Consider the following 24,147-nt stretch of genomic DNA (forward strand, 5'->3'; position numbering starts at 1 on the left):
TCCCAGGAGATTCCTGGACAGGCCCCATGGAGGCTTCGCCCTGCCGTTTCCGTGTACAGTTTTGGAGGCTCAGGTTTGTAAGTGGAAAATGGTTCTTGAGAAGAGGCAAAAAAATCTTGAACACCCGGTTCTTATCTAGAAAAGTTCGTAGGTAGAGGTACCACTGTACTCTACATATTATCTCAGAGGGATCGCCACCTTTGTTGACTCTCTTGAAAAGCTTCTTTTTTTCATCTTGACTTTCTGCAGTACCTGCCTGTTGACGAGGATTATTCCCCTCCCATTGAACTGAAGGTGATAGACCACCGGGAGTTTGGATACAAGCCGGTGGTGGGTCAAGCGACAGTCAGATCTCTGAGTCAATATTACTGCAATCCATTGAAAGAAAGCAAAGTCCACACCCTGCCGCCCCGAGGTAAACGTGATAAACATCTTAATAAGTCTATCTATCTATCTATCTATCTATCTATCTATCTATCTATCTATCTATCTATCTATCTATCTATTCGATTTTTATGCCGCCCTTCACCTTAGACTCAGGGCAGCTTACAACATGTTAGCAATAGCACTTCTTAACAGAGCCAGCAATATTGCCCCCACAATCCGGGTCCTCATTTGACCCCCCTCGGAAGGATGGAAGGCTGAGTCAACCTGGAGCCAGCGATGAGATTTGAACCGCTGACCTTTAGATCTACAGTCAGCTTCAGTGGCCTGCAGTACAGCACTCTACCTGCTGCACCACCACGGCTCATTAGTTATCAATAAGTTATTCGCCGAATACTTTAGGAGAATAGAATAGCACAAAACAGTCCCAAGTAGGCAGCATAGAGTCTTAATCCTTTCCAGGCTAACCATTTTTTTAAAAAAATTGGACATCATTATTCATTGCTGTGTTTCTTCCCCCCTCAACAGTCACTAAAAAGGTGAAGAGGAAAAAGGTAAGCCTCCTTATTGTTTGGTGTCACAATCAACATTTGCCTCTCTCCTTTTTTGTGATGGGACCTGTTGTTTAGCAGAGAAAGAGAGGGAGGGAGGGAGAGAGATTTGGGAGCGCCTGTCTCAGCTGCTGCATCAGTTGTAGCCTTTTCTAAACCATTGTTGTCACTCAAGTATTGGTTACCTATCTTTGTTACCTATCACTTGGACTACTGTCATTTACTTTACATGGAGCTGCCCTGGCCGGATATTGGGAAGCTTCGTTTGCTGTAGAATAAGTTGCTATCCCCTATGAGCCAGACCTGGTGTGACAAAACATTATTGTGCCACCTGCATTTGTTATTAATTCAAGGTACCATTAATTCAGTTACAAAACTCTAAATGGCTGTTTTTCAATCTTGGCAACTTTAAGATGGATGGACTTCAACTCCCAGAATTTCCCAGCTGTCATGCTAAGAATACACTGATCTGGTGTACTACTGTGTTGATTGCAGTGTTCCCTCTATAGTCTCTGAGCGGCAGTCCCTTCGGGACTGGGCAGCACAGAAATAATAAATAAATAAATAAACACACAAACAAACAAACAAACAAACAAAAAACCCACCCTGTTTTGCCTCAGGGAATTTCAAAATAAAACACTGTACTGTGTGTCCATAACAGTGAGCTCATAATAGGGCAACTCTATCAATATCAAAATGCCACTTAAATAGTTGAGCTAGTTTCAAACTAGATTTTGATTTTCTTTCTCTCTTCCTTCCTCCCATTCTTTTTCTTTCTCTTTTCCTTCCTCTCTTTTTTCTATCTGTTTCTCTCTCTTCCTCTCTCTCTCCTTCCCTCTCACTCTTTCCCTCTCGGCTTCTGGGCAGGTTTGGAAAACTCTGAGTTGATGATGGTTTTTAAGTAAGCGATTGCTCACTGCTCAGCTTAGAGGGAACTGTGGTTGATTGTAGTGCATTGTGTTGATGTTTTTGTGGTTTGCAAAGTCATGTCTGATCCATGGCGACCCCATGGACAATGTTCCTCCAGGCCTTCATGTCCTATCCTGTCCTCTAGAGTCCATTTAATTTCATGCCTACTGCTTCATTGACTCCATCCAGCCACCTCATCCTCTGTCATCCCCTTCTTCTTTTGCCCTCCATCGTTCCCAAGCATTATTTTATTTATGTGGTGCATTGCTTTCTGGGCGACCCTCGTAATTTCACCTCCCCTACAAGTTTTTAATCCCAGGATTCTCTAATAGAAGGTATAGCATGAGGACTAATCGGTTGATGGGATTTATTGATGAGATTAACAGAATTACTTCTTCTAATAATAACAATTAAAAATGAAGATTAATTAGGCTGCTATCTTACAGAGATTTGCCGGCTTTAAATTATGGTCGTGGAGGAAAGCAAAAGAAAAGAAGGTAAGTTCAGGTTCAAGGTTTCATTTCGACATTGCTGGGGTTTTGTGAGACAAAAAGGCTTTGTAGATCTTCCCAAATGTGGACTCTGGTGCTTTTTTTAACCCACCCAAGCATTTCTTTGGAGATATTTTGCTACCTGAGAGAGAAAGGCCAAGGGGAAGGACACTGCAAAATCCTCATTTCCTCCCCAGTCCTGGGGAAGGATACTGCAAAATCCCCATTCCCTCCTCATTGCAGGGGAAGGATATTGCAAAATCCTCACTTCCTCCCCACTCCTGGGGAAGGATACTGCAAAATCCCCGTTCCCTCCTCATTGCAGGGGAAGGATACTGCAAAATCCTCACTTCCTCCCCACTCCTGGGGAAGGATACTGCAAAATCCCCGTTCCCTCCTCATTGCAGGGGAAGGATATTGCAAAATCCTCACTTCCTCCCCACTCCTGGGGAAGGATACTGCAAAATCCCCGTTCCCTCCTCATTGCAGGGGAAGGATACTGCAAAATCCTCACTTCCTCCCCATTCCAGGGCAGGCGAGGGTTCCTCTTCACCAGCGCTACCGGATTTCTCCTGGTGACCGGCATGGGTGCACGCATGTCAGCACGGGATTCGTCTTCTGCGCATGTGCCGGAAGTGAAGTCTTGTGCCAGGACGCGTGCGTGAGAGAGATTTTGCCATGTGCGAAAGCAAAAAATCGGTATAAATCGCCGAAATCTCACTCTCGTGTGCATCCTCAAGCAAGATTTCCCTTCCGGCGCATGCACAAAAGCCAAATCTTGCTCCGACATGCATGTGCCCACTGGACAGCTGGAACTGCGCGCGCAGCTCCCTTTTCGCTACCAGGACGCCATATTGCCCCGTACCGGTTGCAACCTGCTACTGTTCCAGGGGAAGGATACTGCAAAGGGGCTAGCCAGAGGCAGCATTTGCCAATTCTCCAAACGACTAGACTTTTCCACTACTGGTTCTCCAGAACCTGTCAGAGCCTGCTGGATCCCCCCTCCCCCGCAAGGAAGTCTTTTTAATTTAGGTTGAAGAGAGAGAGAGCCCGAACATGGGCAGAAATCATCCCATTTGGAAAACATGGAGAGGGTCACGCATAAGCTTCTTACTTTCCTTTTTTGACAGACTGATGAGGAGGAGGAGGAGGAAGAAGAAGAAATCGATTGGTGGAGCAAGTACTATGCCACAATGGGAGATTTATCAAAGAGTGGACATTACCTGGAAAAGGGCTATGATACCATAAAGGTGAAACATAAACAGCTTCAACTCCTACCCTCAAAACATTGCTACAGAGCACTGCACACCAAGACAACCAGACACAAGAACATCACTCTATTAAACAAATAATTCCCTCAACACTGTCAAACTTTGCATTTATCTATCTATCTATCTATCTATCTATCTATCTATCTATCTATCTATCTATCTATCTATCTATCTATCTATTGGATTTGTATGCTGCCCCTCTCCGTGGACTCGGGGCAGCTAACAACAGTGATAAAAACAGCATGTATAAATCCAATACTAAAAACAGCTAAAAACCCTTGTTATAAAACCAATCATACATACAAACATACCATGCATAAATTGTAGAAGCCTAGGGGGAAAGATTATCTTAGTTCCCCCATGCCTGACTATTTCTACTAGTTTTTTCTCATAATTCCTGTCACTCATCTCCTCCCACTTAGGACTGTATGACTGTAATGTTGCTTGTATCCTAAATTTTTTATTAATATTGTTTCTTCATTGCATATTTGACCCCTATGACAATCATTGTGTTGTGCCTCATGATTCTTGACAAATCTATGTTTTCTTTTATGTCCACTGAGAGCATCTGCACCAAGACAAATTCCTTGTGTGTCCAATCACACTTGGCCAATAAAAATTCTATTCTATTCTATTTTATTCTATTCTATTCTGTTCTATTTTAAGAGAAATGTTGTAAGAATATGGGGCAAGGAAACAATAGTCACAAATAAATACCAGCTCCCAAGTTTATATTTGTTTGTTTGTTTATATTATTGTTGTTGTTATTATTTATTAATTAAATTTGTATGCCACCCACTCCCGAAGTCCCTTCAGAGACAGCAGGTGACTCAACTGTGTCTCATTTCATCTAATTCCCACCAAAGGGATCCCCACTTTTTTCCGAAACTTGGTGCTGGTCTCGACGTCCAGTGAAGTTGAATATTGTAAGTCACCTTTTGCAAAGGAAAAGGCAACTCTGGCTGAGAAATTTATTATTTATTTATTTATTTATTTATTATTTATTTATTTATTTATTCTTTGTCCAATATACAATACATATGGAAGAGAATAGACATTAAGTAATATATATAAAGATAGTAAGTAAAAAGAAGAGAAGTAGATGAGAGGGAGAGAATATATATGATATATGAGATAAGGAAAAACTATTGGACAGGGGACGTAAGGCACGCCAATGCACTTATGTACGGCCCCTTACTGGCCTCTTAGGAACCTGGAGAGGTCAATCGTGGAGAGTCTAAGGGAGAAATGTTGGAGGTTGGGAGTTGACACTATTGAATCCGGTAATGAGTTCCACGCTTCGACAACTCGATTGTTAAAGTCATGTTTTTTACAGTCAGGTTTAGAGCGGTTAATATTAAGTTTGAATCTGTTGCGTGCTCTTGTGTTGTTGCGGTTGAAGCTGAAGTAGTCGTTGACCGGAAGGACATTGCAGCATATGATCTTGTGGGCAATACTTAAATCTTTTTTTAGGCGCCGCAGTTCTAAGCTTTCAAGACCCAGGATAGTTAGTCTATTTTTGTAGGGTCTTCTGGGAGAGTTTTTCTTTCCTTTTGTTTTTGACACGAGAGCCAAAAATGATCCACTTTTACTGGACTAGAGAATAAAGGTCACACAAACCTATATAGAGAAAATGAAGAACGTTTCAACTGATTTTTTTTTTTTTTATAATTTGCTCCCAGATCTACAACTGTGAGCTAGAAGAAGTTCCCGAATTCTACTGTCTCGAGGATTTCTGTCAGACCTTTCAGCTGTACCGAGGAAAAGTCCAAGATGAGGATCCTATGGTGGGGGGAGAATTTAAGGTGAAAACATGACCTCAATTCCCCCCCTCTCGCAAAATGCCTGAGACAATTCTCCCAGAAAATCTGGATTTTTCTTCCTTTCTGATGTCCCTGCTTTTCTCTCTCTCTCTTTTTAATTGAATTTAAAACAAAGCAACATATTGTTGTGGTTAGCTCTGGCCCAGCTCCTGCCCCAAGGACTGTGGATGTGGGGGAGACATCCACATGCTGCAGGCCTGTTTTGCCCCCGGTGGAATCTGCTGATGAAGGCTCCTCTGACCAAGAAGACAGGAGTGACAGGGAGGAGGAGAGTGGGGTAGACAGCTCAGAAGGAGATCAATTATCCAGCTCCTCCTTGGATTCAGAACAAGAGTTAATGATACAGCCACACATGCGGAGAGCGATGCATAGACAGCAACAACTGAGAGATTATTATCAAAGAAAATGAGGCCGCCTGTGGTTGGATGGGGCTGTGGTCATTAGTGAGGCTGCTATAAAGAGCAGCCTGTGGGTTTGGCCATTGTGGAGGATTATCTGATCGTTGTGCCTTGCTGACTTTGACCTTTTGTGTGCTGATTTTTCCCGCTTTGAAACTAAACCAGAACAAAGTGTGTTTCACTTTGTGAAAGAAGAAGGACTGTGAATTGCCTCACAGCTGCAAGCTAAGTATCTCAGAACTGATAAGGGACTTGTACAAATTACCAGTTTGTTTGGAGACGAGTGCTCTTTGCTATACCAAGAGAGGGCTTAGTTTAAGTGAATTTTCATTATAAAGAACATTGTTTTGAATTTTCAAACGTGTGTGTGTCTGAAATTTGTACCTGTGAATTTTTGGGAAGAGTCTACCAGAGAGCCTGACAGAACATGTATAAGATACAAAATATAAAGTATACATTTATACAAGACCAACGTATTTAAAATAAATTGCTATCGCTCGCGCAGCTGCATTTTGAACCAGCTGAAGTCTCCAAATGCTCTTCAAGGGTAGCCCTATGTAGAGCGCCTGGCAATAGTCAAGGAGTAATTGAGTAACTTGAGTAATTGCCGGAATGTTGCTCCTAATAAATGACTGGATTTCTTTGGAAGCTTGGCTCCAGGTTCATGAATTAATTAGGGCACCTTGCGGCAGCTTCACAGGAACAAAACCATTTGCTCCTTTTCTCAAAAATCGCAGAATTTGTCTCGGGAAAAGAAAAGGCCATAGTGATTCCCCTTGAAGCCTCCTCTGAACCAAGGCTTTGTTCTACAGGGGCTTTTCCGGATCTATCCTCTACCAGAAGATCCCAGGGTTCTACCTCCACCACGTCAGTTCCAAGAACTTCCCGCCAATGTCGCCCAGGAGTGTGTGGTTCGCGTTTATATTATCCGAGCTTTTAATCTCCAGCCAAAGGACCGCAATGGATTGGTAATTGGATTCTTTTCTCTGCTGTTTTGCTGTCATTCTAAAAAGTTACCTTCCAGAGCAATGCTGGGCTCCTATGGGTACGGTCAGGTACACAGAACTGGTAGAAAATTTTTGAAATTTTTTTCTTTTGTGGGCTCTGGGTATGATTTTCCTATTTCAGTAAATGAGGTTGAATGTGTATAATTTTAGAAGAGCTGTGTGTTTGCGTGTGCATGTACATACCCATACATTTTATCTACTATAAGGACAAATGGCAGGGTTCCCTCGGGTCCCATTTGTTGGGGGTCAAGGGAAAGGGAGGGTCTTGCCTTCTCTTTCTGCTCAAGATTCCCCATGGACAATTGGTGGGCCACTGTGTGAAACAGAACGCTGGACTCGTGGACTTTGGCCCGATTCAGCAGGGCTCTTCTTATGTTCTTATGTTATGACACAGAAAACAGAAGATAGAGCTTCTTCTTTGCATCCCTTTATAGTGTGACCCCTACGTCAAGATCAAGCTAGGGAGAGAAAGGATGGATGACCGAGAAGAATATATACCCAACACCCTGGACCCTGTCTTTGGAAGGTCAGTCTAACCAATTGGATCTGGTGGCTTTGTTGCTCTGCTGAGCAAGCCCTGTGCCTAACCATAGTTTCGGACTGCAGAATACTGTACACTGAAAATTACTTTCCCATGAGGAGCAGAGTATCATGTTCCTCTCAAAGATGGTTAACTGATTCGTGGTCATAGCTAGATAGATAAATAGAGAGACAGAGATAGATAGATAGATAGATAGATAGATAGATAGATAGATAGATAGATAGATAGATAGATAGATAGATACTGTCATGACTGCTTTTGAAAGAGAAGGGAAAATGTCCTCAGCCAAACACAGGTCTGGTCGAAAGTCGAAGTGGTCTGAGAGAGACCGTCGGACTCTAAAGCGAATTGTTAGAGCGGATCGCAAGACCGCAGCTCCTAAAATCACTGCAGAGCTCAACAGACACGTACAGAACCCAGTTTCCACAAAAACTGTTCGAAGGGAGCTTCACAAATCTGGATTCCACGGAAGAGCTGCAAGGTGTTTCCATCTTTTTGTCCACCCCTGTATATTGTTTTATTTATTATTTAGTATTGTATGATTAGCACTAAGCATTGTATTAAATGATTCATGATTAATGTTTTTTTTAATGTACACTGAGAGTTTACACACTGAAGACAAATTCCTTGTGTATCTAATACCACTTGGCCAATAAGGAACTCTGTTCTGTTCTACTCTACTCTACTCACTATTTCCTCTTCCATAACACCTTCATAACAGAGTATCTATAGGGACAGATATTCTTAAAATTAACTTCTGGATCGATGGTTCAAAATATCCTTTCAATAGGTCTAATGTTGAAATATTTGGTTTCCTTCTGTAATTGTAAGTCAAGTGTGTCGTTCTCTTTTAATTGTTAAAAACAAAAAATAGTTTTACCAAGGCTCCCCTATAAAAAAGTTCTAGTTTTCTGCTTTCACGAACAAGGCATTCAAAGGTCTGGTCCAGCCTTCTCTAACCAGGCATCATGTGAGACTGTTGGGGTCACAGCTCCCAAAATCCCTAGGAGCCTATTGTTGCAATGAATTCTACAAGACCCCAGAATGGATAGGAGTGGGGCACTGATATCTTCTTCGTCTTTTTTCGGTGGCCTCTCTAGAACATACGAACTCACTTGTACCATCCCATTGGAAAAGGACCTGAAGATCTCGTTATTTGATTTCGACCTCTTTTCCCCGGATGACACCGTTGGGGATACCACCATAGACTTGGAGGACCGGTTCATGTCGCATTATGGGGCCAACTGTGGGCTGCCGCAGACTTACTGTGTGTAAGTATTAAGCTTAGGTGTGAGTAATTCCATCTTTCTCGTCCTAGCAGCTTCTCGATGTTTGGGGAGTCATCTCGCAGAAATTCCCAGGAACAACTTTAGAACTTCAGGTTATTTCTATGTACCATACGCAGGAACTGGAAATGTCTAGTCCAGTGATGGCGAACCTTTTTTTTTGCTTAGTTGGTTCCAAAGAGCTGGGGCCACCACAGAGAAGGCCCTCCCCTGCCAAACGACATTGCTTCGTTAACAGGACCTGGAAAAGGCCAACTCTGTGGGATCTAATTGGTCTTTGAGGGAGATCCAGCCGAGAATTAAGGAGAAATTTCCAGAGAGCGGCCCCTTCTCTGTGGCGGCCCCGACCCTCTGGAATCAACACTCCCTGGAAATTAGGACTGCCCCCACCTTCCTTGCCTTTCGCATCTTTGCCGCCAGGCATGGGGAAATTGATTCCTCTGGGCCGTTCCGTTTTATGTATGGTTTGTTTGGGTCGTATGAATGTTTTTAATCAAGGTTTTTTAACTGTTTTGCTCTTTTAATCATTGGATTTGTATTCTGTATTCCTGTTGTGAGCCGCTCCAAGTCTTCAGAGAGGGGCGGCCTACAAATCTAATAAATAAATAAATGAATGAATAAATAAACAAAAAATAAATAAACAAAAAATAAATAATAAATAAATAAAATAAATAAAATAAATAAAATAAAAAAAATAAAAAAAATAAAAATAAAATAAAATAAATAAAAAAAATAAAAAAAATAAAAAAAATAAAATAAAATAAAATAAAATAAAATAAAATAAATAAAATAAATAAAATAAAAATAAATAAATAAAGTCAAAAGTCAGTGGAATGGCTTGTTTCCAGAAGTTGTGAATCCTCAATTCCTGGAGGCCTTAAAGTCAGAAGAGATTGGATAGCAATTGGTCTGGAAGAAGATAAGTCCTCCAACTTGAGCAGGGGTTAGGATAGAGGCTCTCCAGGGTCCCTTGCAGTTCAGCTATCCTGTAACAAAGTCTTCCTGAAAATGCTCTCTGCAAACATGGTCTGACCCCCTTCTCCGTCTCGCAGGGCTGGCCCCACACAATGGAGGGATCAGCTTCTCCCTAGTGAACTCTTGGAAAATTACACTCAGGACAAAAACTTGCCCCAGGCAGAGATAAGTGAAGATGGAAGCAAAGCCGTTTTCGTGGGAAAAACTTACCTGCTCTCTGACTTTGGTAGGTTCCCATGCAACTTTCAGAATTGTACTCTTGGCAGCTTTGTATGGACTTCAACTCCCAGAATTCCCGTTGCTGGCTTGGCTGCCCCATTTTGTTAATTTCTTTGTATCACACCTTTATTGTTTTGATATGAAAGTCAAGGCACTGAATGTATCCAAGCGCTGGTGAGACCACATTTTGAATACTGTGCTCAGTTCTGGAGACCTCACCTACAAAAAGAGATGGATTAAATTGAACGGGTCCAAAGACAAAAATGGTGGAAGGTCTTAAGCATAAAACATATCAGGAAAGACTTCATGAACTCCATCTGTATAGTCTGGAGGACAGAAGGGAAAGGGGGGACTTGATTGAAACATTTCAATATGTTAAAGGCTTAAATAAGGTTCAGGAGGGAAGTGTTTTTAATAGGAAAGTGAACACAAGAACAAGGGGGCACAATCTGAGGTTAGTTGGGGGAAAGACCAGAAGCAACGTGAGAAAATATTATTTGACTGAAAGAGTAGTAGATGCTTGGAACAAACTTCCAGCAGACGTGGTTGGTAAATCCACAGGAACTGAATTTAAACATGCCTGGGATAAACATAGATCCATCCTAAGATAAAATACAGGAAATAGTATAAGGGCAGACTAGAGGGACCAGGAGGTCTTTTTCTGCCGTCAATCTTCTATGTTTCTATCCAACATGCCTTGTTCGTTCTATGTTTCCCATGACAACAAGAACCCTGTGAGGTGGTTTGGGCTAAGAGAGAGGGACTGGCCCCAAAATCTCCCAGCTGGCTTTCATGCCTAAGGCAGTACTAGAACTCATTGTCTTCTGGTGATTGGCCCTAAATCACCCAGCTGGGTTTCATGCCTAAAGTGGAACTCGAATTCATGGGTGATTGGCCCATTTTTTCCTTCAATTTTTTGTATTTTTTGCTTCGTGCGCATGCACAGCTAGTCCTTAGACTAACCAGTTCATTGAACCAGATTAAAATTAACAACCAGTTCGCCCGTACCAGTCCAAGCTGGCTGAATTCCATCTGATGCTTCCTCCTTTCAGAGACCACAGTCCCTTCGCATGGATTCCTGGGACCCGCCAAAGAACGTATGGCCCTCCACCTTCTCCAGACGTGTGGTTTGGTCCCTGAACACATAGAAACTCGCACCCTGATGGATCCAGCTCTGCCTGGAATTGACCAAGTAAACCTTAATCTCGGTTTTTTAACGCTATGCTTGTCCACTGATAAACAACAGAATTGAACAGTCCAGCAAATCCATCCTTGTGGCAGGGGAGGATGCCTGTTACCGCTGCTATCGGTGCACTGAGTGCGCAGCATCGGTTATGTTGCATGCGCACATGTGTCTCCTGGCATGTTTCTGCTTCTGCACATGCACAATTCAAAGTGCTGGTTATGACCCACAAAGCCGTACATGGCTTAGGACCAGATTATCGTTGGGACCGTCTTCTGTCTCACGCATCCCAGCGGCTGGTTACGTCCCACAGAGTCGGCCTTCTCTGGGTCCCGTCGGCCAGACAATGTTCACTGGCAGGGCCTAGGGGAAGAGCCTTCTCTGTGGCGGCCCCGGCCCGCTGGAACAAACTCCTTCCAGAGATATGGGGTTTTCTAACATTTGTACCAGAGATATGGGGTTTTCTAACATTTGTACCAGAGATATGGGGTTTTCTAACATTTGTTTTAGTAATTCTGTATAATTATTTTTAAAGTAATTTAGATTTCTTTCTACATATTGTTGCATGTTGCATGCCGCCCTGAGTCGTTTCGAGAAGGGCGGCATAGACATCTAATAAATTAATAAATAAAATCTCGTAAGGGGGCACACACGAGATATCAGTGATTTTTTTTTTTACTTCCGCACATGCCCAGAAGCAAAAACACACTGGGACAAAGACAAGCGCTGTCCTTTACTGTACCGGTAGCAACCCGCTACTGTAGCCTAGTGCAGTGTTGGCAACTTGAAGATATTTGGACTTCAACTCCCAGAATTCCCCAGCCAGCGAATGCTGGCTGGGGAATTCTGGGAGTTGAAGTCCAGATATCTTCAAGTGGTCAAGGTTGGGAAACACTGGCCTAGTGGATATTGTCTTATAAATCCTGCACCTCTCTCCTCTCCAGGGTAAATTGCAGTTGTGGGTAGACATCTTCCCACTCTACATGGGGGAGCCAGGACCTCCTTTCGACATCACCCCACGGAGGCCCAGAAAGTAGGTGCTGCCCACTTGTGCAAAGTGGGTTTATTTTAATTTATTTATTTGATTTTTTTTTAATGCCACCTTTCTTCTTACTCAGGGCGGTTTACAACATGTTAGCAAGCTTTTTCCTTCTGTGCATGGGTTCACGTTTGCTCTCAACCATTGGAAAGTCGTCTTTTTTCCCCCTTCTTTCTAGATTCGAGCTCCGTTGCATCATTTGGAACACGAAAGATGTGGATCTAGAAGATACCAATGTCTTTGGAGACAAGATGAGTGACATCTACGTGAAAGGGTATGAGACAGCGGTGGCATTCAGGTGGCTTGGACTGCTTTGCCTGAACCAGTGATTGAAATTGCGGTTGGCCAGCCCAACCACTCGCATAGATAGCTCTATGCTATCCTATTTGTATATTTTTTTGAGGCCAGGCACAATTCCTTTCAAATTTGTTCACCTATACTTTTATATTTTTTCTTCTATTCGTTTCTTTAGTTAGATTACTACCTATCTATTCTCTTCAATGTGTATTATGTATTGGACTAAATACAGTGATACCTTGTCTTACAAACTTAATTGGTTCCGGGATGAGGTTCTTAAGGTGAAAAGTTTGTAAGACGAAACAATGTTTTCCATAGGAATCAATGGAAAAGCGATTAATACGTGCAAGCCCAAAATTCACCCCTTTTGCCAGCCAAAGCGCCCGTTTTTGCGCTGCTGGGATTCCCCTGAGGGTCCCCTCCATGGGAAACCCCACCTCCAGACTTCCGTTGCCAGCGAAGCGCCCGTTTTTGCGCTGCTAGGATTCCCCTGCTGGGATTCCCCTGCAGCATCAGAAAAACATGGAAGTCCGGAGGTGGGGTTTCCCGTGGAGGGGAGCCTCAGGGGAATCCCAGCAGCACAAAAACGGGTGCTTCGCTGGCAACGGAAGTCCAGAGGTGGGGCATCTCAGCGGCGGCGGTGGGTTTGTAAGGTGAAAGTAGTTTGTAAGAAGAGGCAAAAAAATCTTAAACCCTGGGTTTGTATCTTGAAAAGTTTGTTTGATGAGGCATTTGTAAGATGAGGTATCACTGTAAATAAATATAAATAAATAAATGTACAAAATGCTTGTGCCATCCCTTATTATGAATGGCCATCTATTGTTTGATTGATTTTAAAAAAGAGCATTTACTTATGGAAAATAGGGGACAAGAAGTATGGATGAATAAGTAAAGCTATAAGGCAATAATGATTGAAGCACCATGGCTTGGATTTATTAGGCAAGAGAAAACAGCTAGTAGAGAAACTAACGATCAACAGCAACTAAATTGCACTTGATAAGAGAACAATTTTTGTAATCCAGGTGACAAAACTAGAAAAAGAGGTAGTATGAGATAAATGATGCATGCCGAAAGTAAATAGATATGGACTAAAGAATTATTTATTTAAAATGTACAGATGTGCGGAACTAGATGAGATGACTAGAGATATTAAGGGAATTAAAGAAATGGAATCAACTAAAATATGGGAGAATTGGTATAAATGGATTCAAAAAAGATATACGACAGAAGAATTGTAAGCCTTAGATCACACTTGTACCGAATTGTTGAGTATCCATACAAATCCAAGTAATAAATAAAAATAAAATAAATAAATCTCACCATATGGTTAATTATGGCTACATGTTAAAAATCTCTTTTCTTTTCTCTTCCACCCTTCTTTTTAATTATTAACACATAATAAGTGAGATTGATGTAAGATCCATCCTTTCCCGTTGCGTGTTTCTACCCATGTGCTATATAATTGAAAACTTTTACGAGTCTACGGAGAGGGGCGGCATACAAATCTAATAAATAAATAAATAATAATTTTTTAGAATGTATACCAAAAATGGGCAATGATCTGTAAATAGATATATTTCTGTATGTAATAAAAACAAAAATAAAACATTTTTTTAAAAAAAGAATTACTGTATTTATAATTATATTTGATGATTGAAATATGTTTATACATACAATATGTTACAGTATATTGAAGGTATATGATATGGCATGTTTGTATGTCTGTAGAAAATCATCCCTTGATAGCAACCTTGATAGGGAATCCAAGAGACCCAAACAGTTACATTTTTGTAAGGAATCCATTTCCCTCATTCTTAATAGTATGTGATTATTTTTTTTCCTCCAGAGGGAGATAGTGAAGGTTGCACAATATTCAAACATAACAACATAATACAGGGAGATTTTCTTAAGTTTCTTCTGAAACTAATATTCCCTAATTAATTCATGAGCCACGAGCCACGCCTCAAAAGAAATATAGCCATTTATTAGGAGCGAGATTTCGGCAATTCTTCGATGCAGTACAGAACCGAGCTCATATAGATTATGTGCCATCATGACCCTTTACGAAATCCATCCCCAATTTTTATTCTTTTATTATTTCTGTCCCACTCCTTTGCTTTGGTCCCAGATGGATGGATGGCCAGGAGGAAGACAAGCAAAGAACTGATGTCCACTATAGGTCCTTGGCAGGAGAAGGCAACTTCAACTGGCGATTCATATTCACGCTGGATTATTTGTCCATGGAGCAAGTTTGTGTTCTCACTAAGAAGGTAGGCATGTACCTTCTATATAAAGCTCTTCAGGAGACTGGAATCCAACTCTTTGAAGAACTAGAGGGGTTAAGATGCCAAGCTAGGAAGCACTTGGATCATGAGTTCAAGTCCCATCTTAGCCATGACATTCAGCTGAGTTATTTTGGGTAATTTCCAGTGATGGGCACCTACGGGAACGGTCAGGAACATAGTTCCGGTAGCAAAATTTGGAGCTCCCAATTTGCACTGAAAGCTGGTGAAACAAAATGCATAAGCCACACCCATAGTGTAGTAGTAAAAATTTTGGTAGCCCATCCCTGGTCATTTCCCTCCCTCCCCCTTTTCTCTCAGCCCACCCCACCCCATAGGATGGTTGTTGTTGGGGAAAATAAGATAAGGAAGATGTGTGCTGGATGTCCACACCGCCTTTGATTTATTTGTAAAACTAACAAAGGTGGAATGCAAATAAATAAGGTAGAAACTTGAAGGTAACACCGGAAACAAGATTTTGAGGGTGTCCTCGGTGCTATTAGGATTATGTTCCATTTTCCAGTCTCCTACCAGTCAGTCTTGACTCTTAGGGATTTTATGGAGAAGCCACTGGCTTCTTTCCTGATGATGATGATGATGATGATGATGATGATTTATTGATTGATTTGATTTGATTTGTATGCCGCCCCTCTCCGAAGACTCGGGGCGGCTAACAATATAAAAAGACAATGTAAACAAATCTAATATTAAAAATAATCTTAAAAACCCCCAATTTAAAGAACCACTCATACATACAAGCATACTATGTATAAATTCTATAAGCCTAGGGGGAAGGGAAAAATTTCAATTCCCCCATGCCTGACGACAGAGGTGGGTTTTAAGGAGCTTGCGAAAGGCAAGGAGGGTGGGGGCAACTCTGATATCTGGGGGGAGCTGGTTCCAGAGGGTCGGGGCTGCCACAGAGAAGGCTCTTCTCCTGGGTCCCGCCAAATGACATTGCTTAGTTGACGGGACCCGGAGAAGGCCAACTCTGTGGGACCTGACCGGTCACTTAAATTCTTTTTTAATTTCCCAATTTCACTTTTAGCTGTGAAATGTCCCGCTGATCTCTACCTGAGCATTCGCTGTTATCTTCCAAGCCCCAAAATTGATGAAATGCTGCCACCTTCTGAGAGCAGACCAAGAAATATTTTCTAGTCTTTCTAAGTTGCAAGAATACAGGGAGTCCTTGGCTTATGACAGTTCACTTAAGTGACCGTTCAAAGTTACGACAGTGCTGGAAAGAAATGCGACTTACGATCGTTTTTCACAGTTATGAGCTTTGCAGCCACATTCCCACGATAACGTGATCAAGGTTTCAGACGCTGGGCCTCTGGTTTGTATTGATGACCTGTTGCTCAGCCCCAAGATCACGTGATCCCTTTTTGAGCAAAGTCAATGGGGAAAGCAGGTTACTCCCTTGACAGCTATTAAGAGCTTCGTTTTTCCCAATGTGGGGAGCTAAGCCTTCTGTGCATGCACAAAGGGTGAAAAAGCACATGATGGGGGGTGGGGGCTTCCAAACCGTTAGGGTAGGTAAGTAGATTTCACCACTGGAAGGAAGGAATGGGAAAAGGAGGAGAGAGGAAAAGAAGGAAGGAGAAAGAAAAAAGAGGAAGGAAGGAAGGAAGGAAAGAAGGAAGGAAGGAAGGAAAGAGGGAGGAAGGAAGGAAGGAGAAAGAAAAATGAGGAAGGAAGGAGGGAGGGAGAAAGGAAGGATTGAAGGAAGGAAGGAAGGAAGGAAAGAAAGAAGGAAGGATTGAAGGCAGGCAGGCAGGCAGGCAGGCAGGCAGGCAGGCAGGAAGGAAGGAAGGAAGGAAAGAAGGAGGAAGGAAGGAAAGAAGGAAGGAAGAAAAGAAGGAGGGAGGGAGGAAGAAAAGAAGGAAGGAAGGATTGAAGGAAGGAAGGCAGGCAGGCAGGAAGGAAGAAAAAAAAGAAGGAGGAAGGAAGGAAGGAAGGAAGGAAGGAGGGAGGAAGGGATTATCATCCTGTAATAACCTCAAGGATTGATAGCAGAGTTTCAGTTTTTTCTTCTGATTGATCCGATCAAAATATCTTCTATAGAAGCATCAGCTTTGACGGGCGCCTGTTTCAATGATTTCATTGATCTACCCCTTTATATCCCCCCTTCCTTCTCAGGCCACTTGAGGGGACCTCCCTTCCAATCCCTCCCTTTGAGTGCTTTCGTTTTATAACCCTATTTTCCTCCCTCCCGTTTTTCCTGCAGCAACATTTCTGGAGTCTGGATGAGACGATGCAGAAAGTGCCACCCAAGCTGATCATCCAGGTCTGGGACAATGATAAATTCTCAGCCGATGATTTCATAGGTGAGATTTCTGAAATGGGAAGAGGGGCTCTTGGGACAAGGTTTTACCTGCTGCTTCTCAACAAGAGTTCCCTCTCGGCAGACACATGTCATATATATTTATATATTTATATTTATTTGATTTATATGAAAGAAAAAGGGGGGGGAACCCACTTCAAAACATTTCTCCTTTACTTCGAACTTCCTCCAAAGAACCTCCTCTGTTTCTTTTGTGATCTTTTTATTTATTTATTTATTTATTTTATTTTATTTATTTTATTTATTTATTTTGTCCAATACACAATGAGGGTTTTAGTGGGTATATATCTATATACACATAGTAAAATACATGGTGAAGGTTATAGAGGAGATACTCGTAGTAAAATATATCAATGAAAGAATAGAAGAAGAGATATAGGAATAGAAGAAAGGAATAGGAGATATAGGAGAGCAATAGGACAGGGGATGGAAGGCACTCTAGGGCACTTGTACTCGCCCCTTACTGACCTCTTAGGAATCTGGAGAGGTCAACCGTGGATAATCTAAGGGAAAAATGTTGGGAGTTAGGGGTTGACACTAATGAGTTCCACGCTTCGACAACTCAATTGCTAAAGTCATATTTTTTACAGTCAAGTTTGGAGCGGTTAATAATAAATTTGAATCTGTTGCGTGCTCTTGTGTTGTTGCGGTTGAAGCTAAAGAAGTCATTGACAGGCAGGAGAGGACAGTAAAAGCACTATGAAGCGGTATATCTCCGAGACCACCTCCTGCTACACAAATCCCATCGACAGGTGAGGTCCCACAGAGTTGGCCTCCTTAGGGTCCCATCGATCAAACAATGCTGGCTGGTGGGACCTAGGGGAAGAGCCTTCTCTGTGGGAGCCCCGACCCTCTGGAATCAGCTCCCCCCAGAGATTCGCACTGCCCCCACACTCCTTGCCTTCCGAAAGAGTTTAAAAACTCATCTTTGCCGACAGGCTTGGGACTTTTAGATCTGCCCCCTGACCACTGAATGCCTTAAGTATGATTGTTGAACGTTTGGTCGATAAGTTTTTCTTTTAATTGTTTTTAAATTGTAGTATTAATTGGATATACATTATTGTCCTGTTTTTAATATATGCTGTGAGCCGCTCCGAGTCCTTGGAGAGGGGCGGCATACAATATCCAATTAAATAAATGAATAAATAAATAAATATAAGTCTAAATGCTATTGCTGTGGCTACTTTTAATCCAACCCCCTGCTCAAGGCCGGAGACTTTCTACTTTTGTTCCTACTGCAGGCAATCTGGAAATCAACTTAACCAGCATCCCACGACCTGCCAAGCGGCCTCGCGATTGCACTTTGAAAGTCCTGCAGGACGACAGCGGCAGGAGCCGCCTTCCTTTCTACCGGCGGAAACAAAAATGCATTTCCTTGTTCACCCAACGGAATATGAGAGGCTGGTGGCCGTGCATCGTCTTCGAGAAAGACAAGCCACGGGTGTCCGTAAGCAGGAAGAGATTGGAGACGTGTGTGTGTGTGTGTGTTACTGTAGTAAGGCATAGTTCCCTCTAAGCTGAGCAGTGAGCAATCGCTCACTTAAAAACCATCATCAACTCAGAGTTTTCCAAACTTGCCCAGAAGCCGAGAGGGAAAGAGTGAGAGGGAAGGAGAGAGAGAGGAAGAGAGGAAGAGAGAGAAACAGATAGAAAAAAGAGAGGAAGGAAAAGAGAAAGAAAAAGAATGGGAGTAAGGAAGAGAGAAAGAAAATCAAAATCTAGTTTGAAACTAGGTCAACTATTTAAATGGCATTTTGATATTGATAGAGTTGCCCTATTATGAGCTCACTGTTATAGACACACAGTACAGTGTTTTATTTTGAAATTCTCTGAGGCAAAACAGGGTGGGTTTTTTATTTGTTTGTTTGTTTGTTTGTTTGTTTGTTTGTTTGTTTGTTTATTATTTCTGTGCCGCCCAGTCCCGGAGGGACTGCCGCTCAGACATTATACTTTTCCACCCACCCACCCAAAAAATTAGAGGGAACACTGTAGTAAGGTATCTCTGTTGTGAGTAGTCCTTGATTTACAGCAGTTCATTTGGTCCAACGAAGGCAAATCCACAAAACTCTTTCCCAAGGCTGTGATCTTCAAACAAATACAGTGGTACCTTGTCATACGAACCCCTCATCATACGAACTTTTCGAGATACGAACCCGGGGTTCGGAATTTTTTTGCCTCTTCTTACAAACTTTTTTCACCTTACGAACCCGCCGCCGCCGCTGGGATGCCCCGCCTCCGGACTTCCGTTGCAAGCGAAGCTCCCGTTTTGCGATCCTGGGATTCCCTTGAGGCTCCGCTCCATGGGAAACCCCACCTCCGGACTTCTGTGTTTTTGCAATACTGTAGGGAAATCCCAGGAGGGGAATCCCAGGATCGCAAAAACAGGCGCTCTGTTGCCAACGGAAGCCCGGAGGTGGGGTTTCCCAGCGAGGGAAGCCTCAGCGAAATCGCACCATCACAAAAAAAAGGAAGTCCGGAGATGGGGTTTCGAGGACTTCCATGTCCTGACAGTTAGAACAATGTCCTGACAGTTAGAACAATTAATCAGTGGAACAACTTGCCTCCAGAAGTTGTGAATGCTCCAACACTGGAGGTTTTTAAGACGTTGTTAGATAACCATCTGTCTGAAGTAGTGTAGGGTTTCCTGCCTAAGCAGGGGGTTGGACTAGAAGACCTCCAAGGTCCCTTCCATCTCTGGTAATTCTACATTCAAGGCTACCTGGAATGACTTGTAACCCCAACTTATGTCCTTGTGTCTCCGGCTTTCCAGGGTAAGATTGAAATGTCTCTGGAATTGCTCACCGATTTGGAAGCTGATGAATTTCCAGCTGGGAGAGGAAGAGAAGAGCCCAACGCAAACCCCTTTCTGAGTGAACCACAGTAAGATCAGAATACGGGGGGTGCTCTGATATAAAACCTGGCCGAGGGATGAATATTGTTAATGTGTGCGCAGAGTAATTCTTGTTCGCCAAGATTGTGCACACACAGAAATGTTTAGATTGAGATTAGTTGTGAATAACTACTGAGCCACACACAGGAACACTAACTTGAATTAAGGTTGTTTGAGAAATAACATATTCTGATGAACAGTCTAAAGTTATACACATAATAAGTCAGAATATTTATTTACTTACTTACTTACTTACTTACTTACTTACTTACTTACTTACTTACTTACTTACTTACTAACTTACTTATTTATTAGATTTGTATGCCGCCCCTCTCCGTAGACTCGGGGCGGCTCACAGCAATAATAAACAATACATAACAAATCTAATAATTTAAAAGAAACACTAAAAGTCCCATTATTAAAAGCAAACATACACACAAGCATACCATACATAAACTGTATAGGCCCGGGGGAGATGTTTCAATTCCCCCATGCCTGATGGCAGACGTGGGTTTTAAGGAGTTTACGAAAGGCGAGGAGGGTGGGGGCAGTTCTAATCTCTGGGGGGAGCTGGTTCCAGAGGGTCGGGGCCGCCACAGAGAAGGCTCTTCCCCTGGGTCCTGCCAAATGGCATTGTTTAGTTGACGGGACCCGGAGAAGGCCAACTCTGTGGAACCTAACCGGTCGCTGGGATTCGTGCGGCAGAAGGCGGTCCCAGAGATATTCTGGTCTGATGCCATGAAGGGCTTTATAGGTCATAACCAACACTTTGAATTGTGACCGGAAACTGATCAGCAACCAATGCCATGTGTCATAGACAAAATATACCATGTAATTCTATGAATATATTCTATGAATATGTGCCATGTGTCATATACAAAATATACTATGTAATTCTACGAATATATTCTATAAATATATGCCATGTCATACACAAAATATACTATGTAATTCTACGAATATATTCTATGAAGATATGCCATGTGTCATACACAAAATATACTATGTAATTCTACGAATATATTCTATGAAGATATGCCATGTGTCATACACAAAATATACTATGTAATTCTACGAATATATTCTATGAATATATGCCATGTCATACACAAAATATACTATGTAATTCTACGAATATATTCTATGAATATATGCCATGTGTCACGCACAAAATATACTACGGTATCTAATTCTACGAATATATTCTATGAATATATGCCATATGTCATACACAAAATATACTATGTAATTCTACGAATACATTCTATGAAGATATGCCATGTGTCATACACAAAATATACTATGTAATTCTACGAATATATTCTATGAATATATGCCATGTCATACACAAAATATACTATGTAATTCTACGAATATATTCTATGAATATATGCCATGTGTCACGCACAAAATATACTACGGTATCTAATTCTACGAATATATTCTATGAATATATGCCATATGTCATACACAAAATATACTATGTAATTCTACGAATACATTCTATGAAGATATGCCATGTGTCATACACAAAATATACTATGTAATTCTACGAATATATTCTATGAATATATGCCATGTGTCATACACAAAATATACTATGTAATTCTACGAATATATTCTATGAATATATGCCATGTGTCACGCACAAAATATACTACGGTATCTAATTCTACGAATATATTCTATGAATATATGCCATATGTCATACACAAAATATACTATGTAATTCTACGAATACATTCTATGAAGATATGCCATGTGTCATACACAAAATATACTATGTAATTCTACGAATATATTCTATGAATATATGCCATGTGTCATGCACAAAATATACCATCTAATTCTACGAATACATTCTATGAATATATGCCATGTGTCATGCACAAAATATACTATGTAATTCTACGAATATATTCTATGAATATATGCCATGTCATACACAAAATATACTATGTAATTCTACGAATATATTCTATGAATATATGCCATGTCATACACAAAATATACTATGTAATTCTACGAATACATTCTATGAAGATATGCCATGTGTCATACACAAAATATACTATGTAATTCTACGAATATATTCTATGAATATATGCCATGTGTCATGCACAAAATATACCATCTAATTCTACGAATACATTCTATGAATATATGCCATGTGTCATGCACAAAATATACTATGTAATTCTATGAATATATTCTATGAATATATGCCATGTCATACACAAAATATACTATGTAATTCTACGAATATATTCTATGAATATATGCCATGTGTCACACACAAAATATACAATGTAATTCTACGAATATATTCTATGAATATATGACATGTGTCACGCACAAAATATACCATCTAATTCTACGAATACATTCTATGAATATATGCCATGTGTCATGCACAAAATATACTATGTAATTCTATGAATATATTCTATGAATATATGCCATGTCATACACAAAATATACTATGTAATTCTACGAATATCTTCTATAAATATATGCCATGTCATACACAAAATATACTATGTAATTCTACGAATACATTCTATGAATATATGCCATGTGTCACGCAGAAAATATACAATGTAATTCTACGAATATATTCTATGAATATATGCCATGTGTCATACACAAAATATACTATGTAATTCTACAAATATATTCTATGAATATATGCCATGTCATACACAAAATATACTATGTAATTCTACGAATATATTCTATGAATATATGCCATGTCATACACAAAATATACTATGTAATTCTACGAATATATTCTATGAATATATGCCATGTCATACACAAAATATACTATGTAATTCTACGAATATATTCTATAAATATATGCCATGTGTAATACACAAAATATACTATGTAATTCTACGAATATATTCTATAAATATATGCCATGTCATACACAAAATATACTATGTAATTCTACGAATATATTCTATAAATATATGCCATGTCATACACAAAATATACTATGTAATTCTACGAATATATTCTATAAATATATGCCATGTGTAATACACAAAATATACTATGTAATTCTACGAATATATTCTATAAATATATGCCATGTCATACACAAAATATACTATGTAATTCTACGAATATATTCTATAAATATATGCCATGTTATACACAAAATATACAATGTAATTCTACTAATATATTCTATGAATATATGCCATGTGTCATACACAAAATATACTATGTAATTCTACGAATACATTCTATGAATATATGCCATGTGTCATACACAAAATATACTATGTAATTCTATGAATATGTGCCATATTACACATTCAACCTCATTTACTGAGATAGGAAAAACATACCCAGAGCCCTATCCGTTCTGCGTACCTGGCCAATCCTGTAGGAGCCCATCACTGGTCCCAGTGACCACCATTGGGGGCTCCTGCATCTCTAGATGAAGCAGAAATGAATGGCAAGCGATCAAAGAAGCCAGCTGAGCATAAGCAAATGAAGGATAGGATTTGTGCGGCAGGAGGTGGTCTCGGAGATATACCGCTTCATAGTGCTTTTACTGCCCTCTCCTGCCTGTCAATGACTACTTCAGCTTCAACCACAACAACACAAGAGCACACAACAGATTTAAACTTAATATTAACCGCTCCAAACTTCACTGTAAAAAATATGACTTCAGTAACCGAGTTGTTGAAGCGTGGAACTCATTACTGGACTCCATAGTGTCATCCCCAAACCCTCAACACTTTACCCTTAGATTATCTACGGTTGACCTCTCCAGATTCCTAAGAGGTCAGTAAGGGGCGAGTACAAGTGCACTAGAGTGCCTTCCGTCCCCTGTCCTATTGCTCTCCTATATCTCCTATACCTTTCTTCTATTCCTATATCTCTTCTTCTATTCTTTCATTGATATGTTCTATTCCTATATCTTCTCTTCTATTCTTTCTTAGATATATTTTACTACGAGTATCTCCTCTATAACCTTCATCATGTATTTTACTATGTGTGTGTGTGTGTGTGTGTGTATGTGTATGTATATATATATATATTGTTTTCGTAAATTTTCACGGGTATATGTATGTAGATTGTTCTGAGTTTGGGTTTTGCCCTGTGTAATATTTTGCATGTTTATGCGACGTTTCGGTGAAATCACATTCACCATCATTCAGCCTGATGATGGTGAATGTGATTTCACCGAAACGTCGCATAAACATGCAAAATATTACACAGGGCAAAACCCAAACTCAG

General features: G+C 40.8%; 1 protein-coding gene across 1 annotated transcript in view; it reads left to right on the forward strand.

Annotated features, from left to right (window-relative positions):
• The window catches only part of FER1L5 (fer-1 like family member 5), an 85,863-nt gene that overhangs the window by 59,625 nt on the left and 2,091 nt on the right, over positions 1-24,147 (forward strand). The window contains exons 35-49 of the mRNA XM_070765618.1: positions 250-415; positions 913-938; positions 3,466-3,585; positions 5,289-5,411; positions 6,640-6,795; positions 7,269-7,360; positions 8,476-8,646; positions 9,714-9,862; positions 10,908-11,047; positions 11,983-12,071; positions 12,256-12,351; positions 14,503-14,644; positions 16,884-16,983; positions 18,242-18,447; positions 19,771-19,880. Coding sequence (XP_070621719.1) covers positions 250-415; positions 913-938; positions 3,466-3,585; positions 5,289-5,411; positions 6,640-6,795; positions 7,269-7,360; positions 8,476-8,646; positions 9,714-9,862; positions 10,908-11,047; positions 11,983-12,071; positions 12,256-12,351; positions 14,503-14,644; positions 16,884-16,983; positions 18,242-18,447; positions 19,771-19,880 — 1,886 coding nt within the window. The remainder of the gene's footprint in view (positions 1-249; positions 416-912; positions 939-3,465; positions 3,586-5,288; positions 5,412-6,639; positions 6,796-7,268; positions 7,361-8,475; positions 8,647-9,713; positions 9,863-10,907; positions 11,048-11,982; positions 12,072-12,255; positions 12,352-14,502; positions 14,645-16,883; positions 16,984-18,241; positions 18,448-19,770; positions 19,881-24,147) is intronic.

Source organism: Erythrolamprus reginae, chromosome 12 (genome assembly GCF_031021105.1).
Source record: "Erythrolamprus reginae isolate rEryReg1 chromosome 12, rEryReg1.hap1, whole genome shotgun sequence".
Lineage (NCBI taxonomy): Eukaryota > Metazoa > Chordata > Lepidosauria > Squamata > Dipsadidae > Erythrolamprus > Erythrolamprus reginae.